Here is a 16,471-nt window from a genome sequence, read left to right on the forward strand (position 1 = left end):
GTAAGTGTTAGATTACATCAACAGTTTATACGTAAACTTATGAGTTTCTCAGGGATTTATTATATCATTTTCAGTCCATTAGTGGAGGATTAGTGGTAATAAGCTTCGACACGTGTGCTATACAAACATCAACGAGAACACGTGCGTGCGTGTGTCGACAAAAAGCGCAAGATGACTAGAGTCCATTCAGAGAAGCAATAAATATTTGTATCCAAATCATAATCCTATCAATTGTGCAAAGAGAATTGCGTTGTATAACTCTTTGCTTATAACCTTATAATTATTCATCATGATCCATTTAGTTAATAGCTTAGTGTAGGTATATTTTGCTATTGATTTCGTTTTTCTGATAAGAAAGTATGTATTTAATATTTTATTTATATTGGCTGGCCTGCGTAGCTTACACACGGATGCGATTTAATTATTCCGCGTTTGAATTGTTACGCAAATACGTAGTGAGCCTGATTTTTTTTGTCAGTTCATTTTGTGCATGACATATGTCTTAAATATTTGGTACCTAAGATCTTCCGCTTTCTTCGCGATATCTTTTGTATCCACCAACATTAAAAATAAAATAATAATAACGTTGTGTCGCTTCAACCCTATTAGGATCTTGGTTTTAGATTTCATCCGGTTCTTTGGTAATTTTTAGTTCATAGACAAGTACGAGCGAGTGCTACATGCGCATATAAACAAAAATTGGTGCAAATATTAGTTGCAGTTTAAAATTTTTTATAGATAGTAAAGTAAAATATGTACACAATTCGAGTAGCCCGCAGATCGTTTTATATATCATAAGCAAAGAAGTCGTGTAATCCGTGCACTTGAAATTCATGTATTATATCAACATAGGGGTCTGTCGACCCACGGGAGGCGTGAGGGCGCGACGTGATTACAGCCGGCCAACCAGGACGACCCTCCAACGTGACCGGAATTATAATACTTCTCAAAGCAAATATTTCGTTTAAATATCTTTGTTATTGCACTGTTTATAACTAGAATATTTAAAGATGGTAACATTAATTGTATAATACTTTTGCGGTAGGTACTATAGAAAATACAAAAAGAAATACCTATACTTAATTATTTTTCTCAGGTTTTACTTGAAGTGGGATATTATTGCAGTGCAGTAGAAGGAATTGCAGAAATTCAGACGGAAAATTAAATAAGCAATAAAGAGTTAGATTATTTATAACGGTGCAAAAAAATCGTACACATGGTTTCTCAGAGAGTTTCCACGATAGTGATAGCATCAAAATAAAAACAAACCTACAACATATAAAAAATTACAATCTTTACTAAGCTAACTAAAGAATAAAGATACAAAAGAGGTTACAAGTTATTTTATTGTAACATTTTTTTGCTTCTTCACAATCTCTGTATGGTTTATAATAAAAAAAAATAAGCAAACTGTCATGTCTGTTGTAAAATAACTGTCATAAAATTTTATGAAATTTAACTTTTGCAAATAATGGCGGTAAAGCCTACAACGTGTAAGGAAGCCATTGCTCGATGGGAGAAGAAAACTGGTGAAAATGCGACTGAAGCGAAAGTGCTAGAGTTCCAGTTCCAATGGCCACCTATTGAAAAAATGGATGGTGCTCTATCAACCCTTGTAGCTTGCGAGTATGTACTGGTTCTGATATTCAAACTTCTGTGATGGTTTGGTTCAGTCCATTGAAAATATTATGATAGGGATGAACTTTATAAATGTAACATTTTACTTTATTACACAAGACTGATGTCGGCTATACGCTTTAGCTTATAGTAAATGTTGCCTTTTGATATGAAAGAAACCTATCAGTTAAATTAGTAAATTATTAAATTAAAAAAGTGCACTTAATTAATCTTAAGATAGTTTTTAATTATATATTTACCTTTTACACATTTACTGACAGCTTAGGTTGATCTAGAACCTGAAGCATCGCATAATAAATGCCTTTTAGAGACTCCTTACATATGTTTATCAATAACCCTCAATAACATGACATCTAAATACAAATCGACTAAAAGTAAAATACCTATCGTAAATAATAGGAACTTCCTGTCTGTTACAGAAAGTTAAGTCTCTCATCCAACATGATCGATAAAATAGTCGGGATCGCTGGAATGAGAAGCTTAAAGATTCTATCCTTGGGCAGGAACTATATTAAATCCTTAGCGGGAATCGTAAGTTTGTTTTATGTAAAAATATTATTATAAGTATTCGTACATGCTCTTGGTATATTACTAATGAATTAAATAGGCTTAATATTTTTTAAGTAATCGAAACTTATTCGGCCTTATAAAATGTGGATTATAGGTCTAGTATTGTGTGTTACGATGGTTATGATATTATTAAAAGAATTGTGATGAACTTTACTTTGCGTATAAGACCGCTTTCTTTTAAAAATAAGGTACTACTTTACGGCCACAGCTCAACAGATATAATAATGCGTAGACATATTATATCCTAAAAAGCCATGTTCTGTCCTCTCTTGGGCCTTGGACTAGACGATCCAGTGGGATCGTAATAACTTCAATGTTTATAAAATATGGAGATAAATACATGTGTAATATGAAAGCTCAACGTACTATTTCATTGAAGGAGAGCTCATAACATTTTCAGGAAACTGTTTCTGAAACTCTTGAAGAATTATGGATTAGTTATAACCAGATAGATAAGCTTAAAGGTATCGGAGTTATGAAGGTTTTGAGAGTGCTATATATATCCAATAACGTGGTGAAGGAGTGGGCTGAATTTAATAGATTACAGGTATTTTTTATATTTAGTATAGACTTTTTGTCATTAAAGTACTATTTCTTTTTAGATAGGCAAAATATTTTTGCATGTGTGGCTATGTTGAAAAATATTCCTTATTCATTTCATTCGTTTAAGAAATTTGTTCTAAATACCTTAAGAATTGACAATATAACAGACGATCAAATGTGTCTGTCCCAGGCATCATTAGGACTTCAAACTCAAATACAACGTATGCTTCATTAGTATACAAGATAGTCTAAACATTTGTAAATACTTCACCAACTTAGCCACAAAAGTTTAGAGTCGTTGGAATTAATACATGCAGCAGAGCATCGGACGCCGAGGCAGTACGAATTGCCTTGACGTCCGTCGTTCCACAACTGAGCGTTATTTTCGCGCATCACCATTATGTGAACCCAGCGACTAATTCGACTTAGGCTTAGGCAAGAAAATAGTGTAACGGTTATTAATTAAAGAAGAAGAAGACCGGCAACGCAATCGCGATTCATCTGACTGACTAAGAGAGTCCATGGGCAGCGGGTATCACTTAACATTAGTTCTGCCACCTTCCCATTTATCCCCCCCTACGTAATATAAAAACGATTAAATCTTTATTGTTTTATATAATTACGATACTATTTATCAAGGAATGCCCATCTCTAAGAGACGTGACGTTCATCGGAAACCCAATATGTGATAACCAACCGGACGTGGAAACGTGGCGCACACAGGCTTCCAATCGTCTCCAACAAATTACAAAACTTGATGGAATTCCTATTGTTAGAGATACTGATTAGGCCATAATGGGTATAAAATGTTTAATTAAACGAGTATTTCATTTTGATTTAAAACGATTTTTAATAATAGTTTGTGAACTATTTCGATTAATACAGTCTATCCACATATACAAAAAACCAACAAAAACATTATATATTCCGTGCAATGTATAAACTTCACTAAAATTTGCCATACCCGATATGTACTGTCTTACGAAGCAATTAAAAATAATATTACTACGAAATAATAAACTAGTGATACGCGTACAGGTTTTTATTTCATATTCGGTATTCTGCGACAGGTGCAAATCTGTCAGTGTGTCATTATAACTTAATAATAATTGTTTTCTTAATACTCATTTCACTGTAATATTCATTTCTTGTTAATTGTTGAATGACAATATTTTTTGTCGTAACCTGAACTATCACTCGCATTCAACAAAGTAATTATTATTAACTATTACTCCACTAGTTTATCGTGCATAAAATAGGTTCACAATACATCTACTTAAAGTGTTATGCGTCCGGCTTTGCGATTCGTCATACGTCTGAAAGCCGGCGTAATAGCCTGCCTAATTCGTGGCGAAAGGAAATGGAAATTGGCGAGGGTCGCCATTGCCGGAAAAGTCTGTGCTCTTCCAATGCTTTTCTATTGTATTGTAGCTAATAAAATTTAATGATGTAAACGGATCGTTATCTTTGCAAAGGGGAATTAATGTTATCTGGAAATTGAATTAATAAATACAAACATAAAACGCGGTAAGTGTAGAAAACACTTGAATATATATATATTTACTTACTAACGGTATTCCATAAATTGGAAATCTATTTGGTTTGAATTGATCAATATTAAATGCGTTTTACCACTTCACTAAGTAAACTTAGGTTTAAGCAAACCTAATTTAATAATGGTATCGCGTGTATGGAAAAGCATGTTATCACACGATTGGTGACATTTGAATGACATTCAATAATTTAATGGAGAAGCATTGTGTACTCATGGTAATGGACCGATAATTGTCCGCCCAAATAGAAGTAACTCTGTTAATCACAATGATAGCACCTTCCCTACTTTTAATGCGTGAGTGCCATCAGTCATTATTAAATTATTAACGACACAATCGACCCAATTTTGATTTCTATTTGACATTTGGATTACAAACGGCTTCGCCGCCGGCATTTTGTGACATCTGTCCTCGAATGTGTTACGAACTATAAAATTCAATTTCCCCAATCGGCTATCGGGACATTTATTATTCATAGACCGGTACATAGACGCCCGGCCACTAACAGATGTGATGTTTTACGTGAAGGAAAAAGATAACGTTATGACATCATTGAGGGATTTGAATTTAATATGAGCCAGCCAATACTTTGCTTTCGACATCACTAAACATGCCAATCTGAATTGTGAATAAACAAATCGCGTGATCGCTAGCGATCAAAGCGAAACTCCATTTCCATACATACCTAAAATGTAGGTATCATTCTAAAATTATGCGGCTAATGACTTTTTCATGAAGGGTTGAGTACGAATGGGCATAAATAATTTTGCACGTTTGTGACCGCTATGATTGCGAGGTAATTGGCATTAGATTGAACGGTGAACGCGTTCAATAATCGATGTCCATTTTCGTAATAGCTATATCGCAGCTGGTTTAAATTGTGTGATCGAAACCACTCGCGCCGTGGAGCCAATAAATCAATCTATGTCGTCGGTAATGCACAATCCATTTGCTCGCATGTAGCCTAATTGCTGTTAGCGCCGCCCAATGGCCACATTAGCTTGAAAATCCCCGAACGCCGCCCCTTGCCCCTTCAGAACGCACAGCCCGACTCAACCTAGCCACTACTATAATGGTTGATTTTCTAGCTCACGAAACAAGCTGCAAATACAGAAGCGCTTACGCCACTTAAAGGCGGAGAAAATGGCTTAAGTGCTTTCTCTATTATACTTAAGGTCGTTCGTGAAAAGGATAATTTTCAACTCTCTACCGCCCTCTCTAACTCGTACAGTTAACAATGTATGGACATTACATTGAATATATTTTCGTGTTAAACTTATGATATAAACTATGTCTGTTAACCGGGTTTTATCGGTTCACTGTTTTGTATTCTGTGGTATTTAATGAAAGATAATTAAATATCCATCATTATATCAACATTAAAAAACTATAATAACCTATTACACAGCAACTGGTGAAATTTACAACTGTATTATGCTTAAAATGTGCCGGATGAAAAACGTATAGGTAGGAACAATTTTGGTGCCTATGTATTATTTCAAATATTGGTCAGTGATTTTGCTCGGTTTTATTTATCTTTAGTAATACAAGAAATCCATATAGTGCCAACGTTAAGTAAGATAATATATTTTTAAGTTGGGTAACCTATTGTCACTGCGCGCGAGGGGTCGCGAAATAAAGCTTTCCCAACAAACAATAGTTCCGGCCTTTTGTCGCTCAGAGTTAAGTAAACAAGTAGTTGAGGTACTTTAGTATTCGTTGAGGGCATTGTTGATCGTGGCCTAAGAGGTTACGGCCAGATAACTCCTACTTGCCAGTTGCCGCCCATCGCTTTTGTTTGTTTGATATATTTTTTGTCTTTGTGACTCTAGTGGTCTGTGGTTGTTGGATTTTATTAAAAAAGGTTTTATAGAGGATAAAAAGTTTTTGTTAATTTTTAATGCGTAGCTTAGGACCATAAAAAACAAATTTAATCATCTTGACCGTGTTTAGGTATTTTTTAATTTCATACAAATTTAACTAGATATTAATTTCGAGACCATGCAGGACAATATAGTTCTCAAGTCAAATTAGATTGTGATCCTTTATCAAATTAATTTTCACCAGGTTTTTTATGTTATAGCAAATAATATGTATAGCTACTACAGCTAAGAATTTTCTTGTGCGAGACGTATCTTTTTATTATAACAATAAAACCGCGTGAAACATTTGTATTACAATAGACGTAACAAACGAAACCATAAAAATTTATTCAAAACGGAAAAGTCACGATCTCACCATAAATAACTAACTCAACATTAACACCTACTTTCCATAATAGCCGATAAACCAAATTTAGTTTTCATGTTACGCACCCCACTACTTATGTAATAAGCAGTGATCAATGGAGAATAATCCTATTGTGTCGCGAACAAAAAAACCGTGTCGGAATTATTTACGCTCTCTAATATCTCCATTACTGTTCATCTATAGTTTAAATCTAAAGCCTAGGGATTTAATGCATGAACCCTGACTTAAAATATACCACCGCAAATTACTTAATTTCTAAATGTACTGCTAACTGTAAGTTATAATAATATAATAGTTAATTGTTGAATGACAATTTATCAAACAACCCACTTGCTATTATTAGATTATTTAAAAAGGAATACTCAAAGAAATATAAAGGAATATATACTCCCTTAGGAATATAGCCTATAAGATGGTAGTCTGAAATAGACAAATAATTTCTTTCAAAGCTACTCAAGTGACGTTTGTATATAGTACTTTATTTTTCCATTCTTAACGTTACCATTTTTTTAATGTATAAACAATAATCAAGAAAATAAATTATATAAAATAAGCAAAAGCTACAGCAACAATCGATAAAAATTTACACTGTAAATGAAATAAAGAATATATTTCTTCAGTCCGCTATATATAAATTTGTTATTGTCATATAAATAAATCATAGTAGAGTTTACATTTAACAGCCTTAGCGTATAAATTCAAGAACAAAAGACTGCACTTTGAATTACCCCTAATAGTTTGTGTTTATTTAATTTAAGTCAGTGGCAATAATGTCGTGTTTTCGCCGGCGTGGCTTGAGTCGGAGCGCCTCCGGGCAATAAATTTAATGAAGCGTAGAGATGGGAGCATTTTACTTGTATTATTCGTCTCCTGCGGGCTGAGACTGAAGCGAATGTCCATTAGTTCTGTTTTAACATGTTAGCGATGTTGAATCGTTGTAAATGCGATTTACTAGAGAGGGTGGAAAAGATGGATTCACAATCGATAGTCATAGTTCAAACGTTTGTTTCAATTTTGTATTGTCAAAGGATTTCAGTTTGTTGTATGACATTTTTTGAATTTATTATACATTTGATGTTAGACTTTATTGCAAATTATATTCGGAACTTTCTGTATTATTGTGGTTTATTATGTATGTTGTTATAGGTTGGGGAAAAAATCTTCGCAATTTATAACATTTTTTAATATAGTTTATTTACATTTCAATTACAAGTTAATATCATCATATAATGCGAAAAGACTTTTTCCCCAACTTAATATATGAATGTAGTTTAATTTAAATCTATTCATATAAAATAACAAAACGGATAAAACTTACACTCATTCCGCTGGATCTGAAACCCAAAAAGTGTTTTGGCCTCCGAAACGAGAAGCATCCTGTTAAACCAGCCACAAATTTCTACGTTTTAGCTGGTCCACTCGGTCGATGCAGCCGTTCTTAGACCGACCTACTTGATACCAGGAGGCACCCTGCCCCAAATTATTTTCCAAAATATGGACAATTTTTTTCGTCGAGTTTTCCAATAAATATTATGACACCAAGTATAGATTCTATTATTATTAAAGTCTCAATTGTTGAGACTGTGGGGTTGTAGCCTCGGTTACCCTGGTCTCCCTGGTCGACTAGAGCGACTCAGGTAAGCTTCCATCACTGATCGTAGCCCCATGCTGTTAAAATTCAAAAACTGACACCATCAACATTTTATGATAAACACGTAAAACAATTGAAGCGCGATTACCAACAGTCAATGCAAAATCCAATAGATCCGCAAAGATCGATTTTGTTACATTTTGCTAACGGAAATTCGAGTACAAGTGAATTGTGAGAGAACAATGGCTGCATTAAGTCGCATTAGCGGTTAACTGATGATCAAACGTACGGCCGCGTGCGCGTCAAGTTTGATAACATCGTAATCCCTTAGTAACCTATGCTGGGGTATTGTATATATCGATGAATTCATCGTGATTTTAAATAGTTTATTAAACGCTTTCAAGTTTTGCTTTTGGTTTATAAGGTCGCGAACATAATTGTGCTATAATAATTATGTAAACAAGCGAATTTACTTCACGAATAGGTTATTTTTTGCTATAACTTGATACAACTGATTAGTAATTAGGATTTTATCAGGGATATTCAATTAATTTTGTAAATGTTTTTATTTTTACTTTATTTTGTCTTATTTGAATTATTTTTAGGGTATATTTATAAAGTTAGAATCATTTAATGTATATTTCTTTTTTTGACGTTCATAAGTGTATATATTTGTGTTCATAATATGTTACCTATATGAATAAATGATTTTTGATTTTGATTTGAAGCTTCATATAATTAGAAAGTTGTATGCGCCTATAATTAGGGTAGCACTTGGCTTGTGTTTGTGTTACATGCATGTATGAGTGACTACTTTGTTGGTGCATTAAATAAATACAAAATACCTACCTACCAATATAATTATTATATGTTTCATTAAAAATTTTGTATTTCTCTAAATATCATATTTGTCGTCCCGTTTTTTACAAACCGATGAAATGAAGGGCTCAACAGGTTCGATTCTTTTTTTTCAGAGATGACCCTGAAGATGATGAAGGTATGTTTCTCTCTTGCTTGTAAATGTTAGCGGCGCATATAAATCTATTGATGCAAAGCTTAGTTTAAACGCACTATATCGCTTAAGAATCATACCCTGATACTTTAAAGGTGACTATAAAGTGGATTCTAAATGCAAACAGCGTAGTGTTTAGCTTATCATAGCTCAAAGTAAAACTTGTTAAGCCGTCGCACGCTCATTACGCGTACATTCGCTACTACTATTAGCATATCAAACAGCCTTATCTGATGTTAAACTGCACTCGGCCACTAAGTATGCTCTAACACGAGACAATAACACGATTAGCGAAATGGTAACAGAAGCCGTGGTGTGGAACACACCAGTTGGCGATTGTTATCAGCGATCGTGTAATGCTGAATTTTAGAAAGCTTTGTTACAACTATCAGCTGTTCTATATTTAAAACGCCGTTTGTGATGTTGTCTACCATTTTTTTTAAATTAAGTTTCACCTTAATTTACTATTTTATGTAATAAACTGAAAAAATAGAGCAAGTCATTGAATATAGAAGAAAACATATAAATGACAACTATGTAATTCTTATTTTTTTTAATATCATCATCTTCAATAAGTTAAACAGAATTAGGTACTTATTAAAATACTTTTGTGATTGTATGAGTAACCTTATCTCGTTGACTAGGTTTTAAAACGCAAGCATCGTACAAGCTACTGTATTTTTATTTAATTACGATAAGTTATATAAAGCACATCATTATAACCTCGCTTTATTAGTCATTATTTATTTTAAAATTTATGGATAATATAGTATAGAATATATACATGATTCATCATAGTTGAGGTGCGGTAGTTGTATATAAAAATAAATCAGTGGCGCTACAACCTCTTTAGGTCTTGGCCTCAGATTTCTGAATCTATTACATGATCATTTTTAAATCTAATAGGCAAGTAAGTGATCAGCCTCCAGTGACTGACACACTTTGTCGATTTTTTGAGATTAAGACACGTCGATTTCGTCACGATGTTTTTCCATTACCGTTCGAGCAAATGTTAAATGCGCACTTAGAAAGAAAATCCATTGGTGCACAGCCGGGTGTCGAACCTACGACCTTGAGTAAGAGAGTCGCACGCTGAAGCCACTAGGCCAAGACTGTTCTTATATATAGTGGGTATATTAAGCAAGCGTAATATCGCTTATATCTGGCAGACAATCGGTAAGTATAACAAATGATAAAGTTTTATGAGGCCATAAAACAGTAACAATAGGCAGAGATTTCGCCAGAGGTTCAGAGCTTTAGTGCATCCGATTTCCATACAAAAACTTCTATTTCCCGAGCTAAATGGCACGTGAGAGCACATAAAACTACGGGAAAACTGCGCACATTTGTAAATAATACGAGTAATAAAATGATGGATACTCGATTTGGATTTAGGTGTGGTTTCTGGCTATTTTATTATATACGAATGTACGTTTTAACAGTGTTAGCCTTGTGGTTTAGCGTGCGAATCTCATCCTTCAGGTCGTAGGTTCGATCCCCGGCTGTGCACCAATGGGCTTTCTGTTCTTTATGTGCATGTTAATTCCGCTTTTAGGCTGATGAAAAACATCGTAAGGAAAGCGGCACTACATTTGTTAACTAAATATAATATAAAAGGAAATCACCTACTTGTCTATCAAATAAAAATAATTAATGAAACGTATGTATTTTGAGGCGAAACCCATTTAGGCTGTACTAGACTCTTTCATAGAAAAATGTTACATTTTTTAAATATTTTGAATCTGGATTCTCAATGCTGAATCGAGTTTAGAAAATATTAAAGAATGCAGAAATATATCTATCCTACACTTCTTTATCAAGTTTCAAGCTCTTTAGTTATAACTAAAAACCTAGCTAGTTAGCCGTATCAGATTTATTATGTAAATTGTTTACAACAGTAAGTTGAGTATTTAGAAATGTATAAGAATGTCGAAAATAAAATGTGTAGTCGAAGCACACTGTAGCGCCTAGCGGCTGCCATCTCCTGAGGAAGTGATTTGTCAGCTCCACCCCCTCTCGATTGAATAATTCAAATAATCGAGGTATTTATATGTAAATAGCGATCTCCATCTCCATTGGAAAGGGCCGATGGGTACATAAATTTGGCAAGACGAGAAAACTGCGACACACCAAACTGATTTATTCGCAAACTTGGAAAAAGTGGCATCAGGAAATGTTTGTCTAATCGCATTTATAACGTATAGGTTTCTAGCGGGTTTATTCGACACGACATTATTTTATAGTTTCAAATAGGAAAGAGTATTCTTTAATGAGTACCTATACAAAAGAAGATAAAAGAAAATTAGATAGTCAAAACAAAACAAAAAAATATGTGTGTGTACCACATTTTTTTTTTGTTGTTGTATGTACACAGGTAAGAAGTGAAACTTCTTTACGACATATCATTTTTCTACTATTTGCAACTTCACGAAAATGGGCTTAATGAGAAACAATTTTTTCAGTCATATTTATTAATACTTGCTAATTTTAACAGATTTATATACTTACAATTAAAAAGTGAGGTTAACCTCAAATAAATATTAAAATCATGCTCATACGTGTTGAATTTATAAAACGAAATGTATAATCACTCTCACTTTTCTTGTAAATTCACTTAAATTTGAACAAGTCTTTTTATTTTATTACTTTCAAATTAATATATTGTTATTCTTATTTCAAACCAAACTTCAAAACTAATATATTGTTGTTATTATTATGTATCATATATTGCATTATATTCTTTACGTCACTATACTAAACTTCGATAAAAAAAGCAACATGGCGCGTTACAAATTATCTCCCATTCGTCGATAAAGAAGTTCCACTTCAATTAGTAAATTCTTTACTACAGACTAGAATTAATATAATCTATCCTAATCGGTAATATAACGTATGGATTTGTCAAACTAATGTCATGCCTTTATTTTATGTACGGGTTTATTCAACCATTGTTAGACGACAATTAATTAGAAAATTAAGTATTAACACGAGAGAATGGAGAATTCAGGTTCAATATCAGTTTACGTTCCCGTAACGAATATCATATGTTCGTGGCACACTATTAGTCATTGTGAACGGGTAAACTCATCAATCATTCCTCCGCTCGGCTAAAGTGTTAATAATTGTATCAACTATTATACTATATTAGGAATTTTATTCGTTCATATTGGACTTTAGTTATTCCGTAGGTAAACGTTGAATGTAGAGTAAACTGCATTTTATTTTATTCAATCAATCAAATCAAATCAATCATAAATTTGTTTATTCAGTTTAGATGCGTCTTATTTTATTTAAAAACGTTCACAAAATTCGCGAAGGAGCAAGACTACGCCATCCGTTCGCAAAACTACCAGGAGGCCTTGTTCTGAGAAGAACGGGCAAGAAACTCAGCAAGTTTTACCCTCCCTCTACATTACAATTATTCAAAGGAAAATGTCATAAACCACAACGTCATTAAAGTTACATAAGTCAAAAATAAAATAAAAATCCGTTCTGTGATTTACCACATTCACATTCAGTCCTACAAGTCTGGAAGAAACTGTTTTAGCAATACTATATCCAAGCTTTTTTTGTATTCTTTTCTGTTTTGTGATATTGTTTGCTATAATACTTTTAGTTAGAAAAGAAAAGAAGAGACTACTTGTCACGTTTCCCCTACTGAGAATTATGACGTTACTTACGTTAACTTGAAATTGACTCCTGCGGTCCGAATAAATGAGCTTCATCAGTTTACTGATGTATGTACTGGTTTATAATAATTATAGTTTAGTACTCAATATTTTTTTAGATAAAAATTAATAAAGCGTGTTTATAAATAACATAACAAAAAAATATAGGATTAATCGCCACACAGTGCGGTTCTGCGTGCGTGTCTTCAACTCCTGGTTCACGACCTCAGCTTTATTTTTAATCTGATCTATGTAAACCAATCTTGGTCTTCCTCGTCCTCTCCCACGTCCCCAAGATGGTCCTATAGAAGTTGTCGTGTCGCACCAGGTTCCTAATCATCTTCCCTCTTCGGTTTTTCAATGGTACTCAGCAGATTTCGTTTATCTCCGACCATACCCAGCCTCTCTTCATTGGTCTTCTTTTCGGTCCAGGTCCGGTTTATACAAATACGCAATATTAAAAACGCTCAGAAATTTACAACTGCTGATATATAATTACAGTAAACTTATTTGTTTTAGAACCCATAAGTATATGAAAATACAGAACAATATCGGGTGAATTAGAAACAGAGAGAAATAAGTAAGTGAGCAACAAAACGCACTTTATCAGGTGGCAGTCGCTTTATCTCGCTAATGACCAACCCCTCCACAGTAATAAAAGTCGATATCAACTCTCATTCGACCTCGGCTAAACTCATTTTGATACTTTGTCGTAGTTAGTTTTTTTATTAAGTATCATAATAATATAAAGCTGAAGACTTTGTTTTATTCATACGTGATTTACATTTGACCCTAGGATTAATTTAATATTTATGTTATTGCCCACTTGTATATGTTTTGACATTTAGTTATTGGAGAAAAAAAGCCTACCATTTCACATGTGAACATTCATTATACAAGTGTAATATTTAAATATTTAAATATTAATAATAATAATTTCATTAAATCCCGTCTGTCAGCTTAACATATTGTTACTAGACAAATAAATTGAATTTAAATTCAAATAGGGAACGAGGATTACTATTCCCAATAAGAATGTTACGAATAAATATTCAATAATCTTTATGTTTAAGTAAAACGGTAAAAAAATTATTGAGTGCAGCTATGCTTTCATTTACTATAATTGTATAGTGACGTGAAAACGAATTATGGTTGGATTAAAGCGAGTCCGTCGCAGTACAAGCTCACTGAAGCGCGGCCGAGAATTAGCGGCAGCGGGAAAGAAAAATGATTGTGACAGTCCGGCGAACACTGCTAATGGAGTCTGCGTCTGCGAAGCGTTCCACTTACATAGAGGGCGCTAACGTGAAACCATTTCCTAATAATTAATAACGTCTAATAATTACAATAATAATTCGAGACAATTGTATTGATTCTTATATTTGTATTTGTTTCGTTGGAAAAAAGGGCCGCATTTTCAAGTTTCATTTTTTAAAATTTTATACTTATTAGAAAAAGTATGACGCGTCATTAACTCAATGCGCCTCCAAGTTTTAGCTTCCAAATCCAAACGACAGACAAGGCACAGAACAGGAATTAGCAGACAGAGTCAGAACTGTGTTTAGACTATCCCAAATTTAGCAGACATACATAAATTTAAATTACAATTTATCAGTTTGAAATTATAATGTACGCTGTTAGACAAATTGTAACTCGATTTTATTTGTAAATTATCCTTTGATACATTATACTAGTTCACACCAAATCGTCGATAACATCTCCAAAATTCAAATCACCAATGGGGATAATAAATTGGAGAGCTCAAAGCAATAGGGCTCCACCCCAAAGATACAATGCTCCCCTCACAAATTAAGTGTAAAACAAACCTAATGAAATTTAAATATCTTTCGACGAGACTGTAATAACTGCACAAATAAAATCATGTCGGGGGAGAACAATCGTACCTACATTGTTCACATGCAACCTTGTCAAAGTACTAACGTTTATTATAAGAACTTGCGGCTGTGATCATTTTGACAAGGGTGGATGGGGAGATATAATTGGCTCTTCGTCTTATTGTCTTGTTAAGATAATTCAGTACATTAGTGTAATACGGTTAGTGGGCTCATGCGAAAACATGACAATCTGGTAGGGTTTGAGTTATGTAAATCTTTGATGGTTTTATTACTTGATTAGTATGGATAATTTTTAATAAATAAATGCGGATTATGGAAATAGGGTACAGAATTACTTTTTCCTTTAAGTAGAGATCACTAAAATAATGTACCTGTACTAGTTTTGTTAGAAATTTATAAATAAAAATATAAACTCACGCGAAAACATACTGCAATAGTATTTCTGAAACGTCTAATATTATCTATGTTTACTGGTGCAATTAAAAAAGTTATCTCTAGATAATGAAAATCGTAGTGCCCCTTTGTATAAATTAAAAATAGTATAGCAATATTATTTTTATAATTCAAAGCATTGAAAAATCTGATGAAAATTTGATGACGAAATCGTACTAGATGCGTAGGAAAAAGAATACAGGACTAAAATTACATTTTTAGTATTTTTTCCGCTGATTTTAATAAAAAATATGTATGTATTAAAAGGAATATGCATCCTAATGAGCATATTTTATTGTATATTCTTTTTGTATTATTGTAGTTTAACATCATGTCTTAACTATTATTATATGTAATGAGGGTCGCTCAGGAATGCATCAAATAGCTTTATTCCACCAGATTGAGTATAAAAGTGAGTAAATTCTTGAAAACACGTTTTCACCCCTCAAAGGGAAGGATACTAATTTCCTTGGAAGAAGCTTCCTTTCAAGAAAGAAAAAAGTTACAATCGAAAAGGAAATTTGCGTTTTAAATCCTCTAATGAAGCCGAGAAGTTTATAATGGAGGGGCGAAAGGCTGCAGACAAATTGAGGAAAAAACTCGGCGAGCTTTAACGAGAAATGTTGACTCGTCTTTGCAAAACATTCCTCTTAAAATTAGTTTTTTATTTATTCCTTTATAACGCACTTTGTGTAACGTCATTCGATTAATAGGGCTTTTTTCGCTTGTTTTGATAAAACATTGGGCTATGTTAAAACCCGCGGTTTTATTTTCCATTTATGTTATTTATTTACCGTTAATATATAAATTTAAAATTTACGCTATAAAAGTATGAGAGTACGGATTAAATCATAATATTCACAATTTATCTGAACGTGTTTGAAAACGAGCTACAAGAGTATTGAAATTATTGAAAGATTTGCTCTAAGATTCTGAATAAATAATTTAATAATAAATTTTATTAAAACTACGAAACAAATATCTGAATGTTATTTTATATCAATAACGACATTTTATGAGAAAGTGATGATACAACAATCTTATTAATTGAAAAAATATATAATTCAGTAAAAAAGTGTAGAGGTCCTTGCTATTTTATACAGATAGTTTTTGGCTTCAGCCTTCTGTTCCATAAGTATTTTTTTCTTAATAGTAGATCAGCTTTTTAAGCATAAATCAGCGTAAATTTTTACGCGTTTTCCCCAAGATGTATACGCGTGTCCTGTATCGTATATATTACTTATTACCTACGCACATTCAAAATTCATTGATAAAATCCATCGACTTAAGCTTTGAGAAAAGCATTGGATTACATTGAACATAGGCTTAACTCCCGCAATAATTAATCATTAAACTTG

At 33.0% G+C, this 16,471-nt stretch overlaps 1 protein-coding gene across 1 annotated transcript; it reads left to right on the forward strand.

The window, feature by feature from the left end:
* Nucleotides 1–1,434: 1,434 nt before the first annotated feature.
* Nucleotides 1,435–3,549, forward strand: LOC111002748 (dynein axonemal light chain 1-like). The gene is made up of 4 exons (XM_022272961.2): nt 1,435–1,626; nt 2,058–2,169; nt 2,609–2,755; nt 3,391–3,549. The coding sequence occupies exons 1-4, from the start codon at nt 1,472–1,474 to the stop codon at nt 3,538–3,540; spliced, it is 564 nt and encodes a 187-aa protein (XP_022128653.1). The 5' UTR covers nt 1,435–1,471; the 3' UTR covers nt 3,541–3,549.
* Nucleotides 3,550–16,471: the final 12,922 nt, after the last annotated feature.

The sequence above is a fragment of the Pieris rapae genome, chromosome 12, assembly GCF_905147795.1.
Source record: "Pieris rapae chromosome 12, ilPieRapa1.1, whole genome shotgun sequence".
Taxonomy (NCBI): Eukaryota; Metazoa; Arthropoda; class Insecta; order Lepidoptera; family Pieridae; genus Pieris; species Pieris rapae.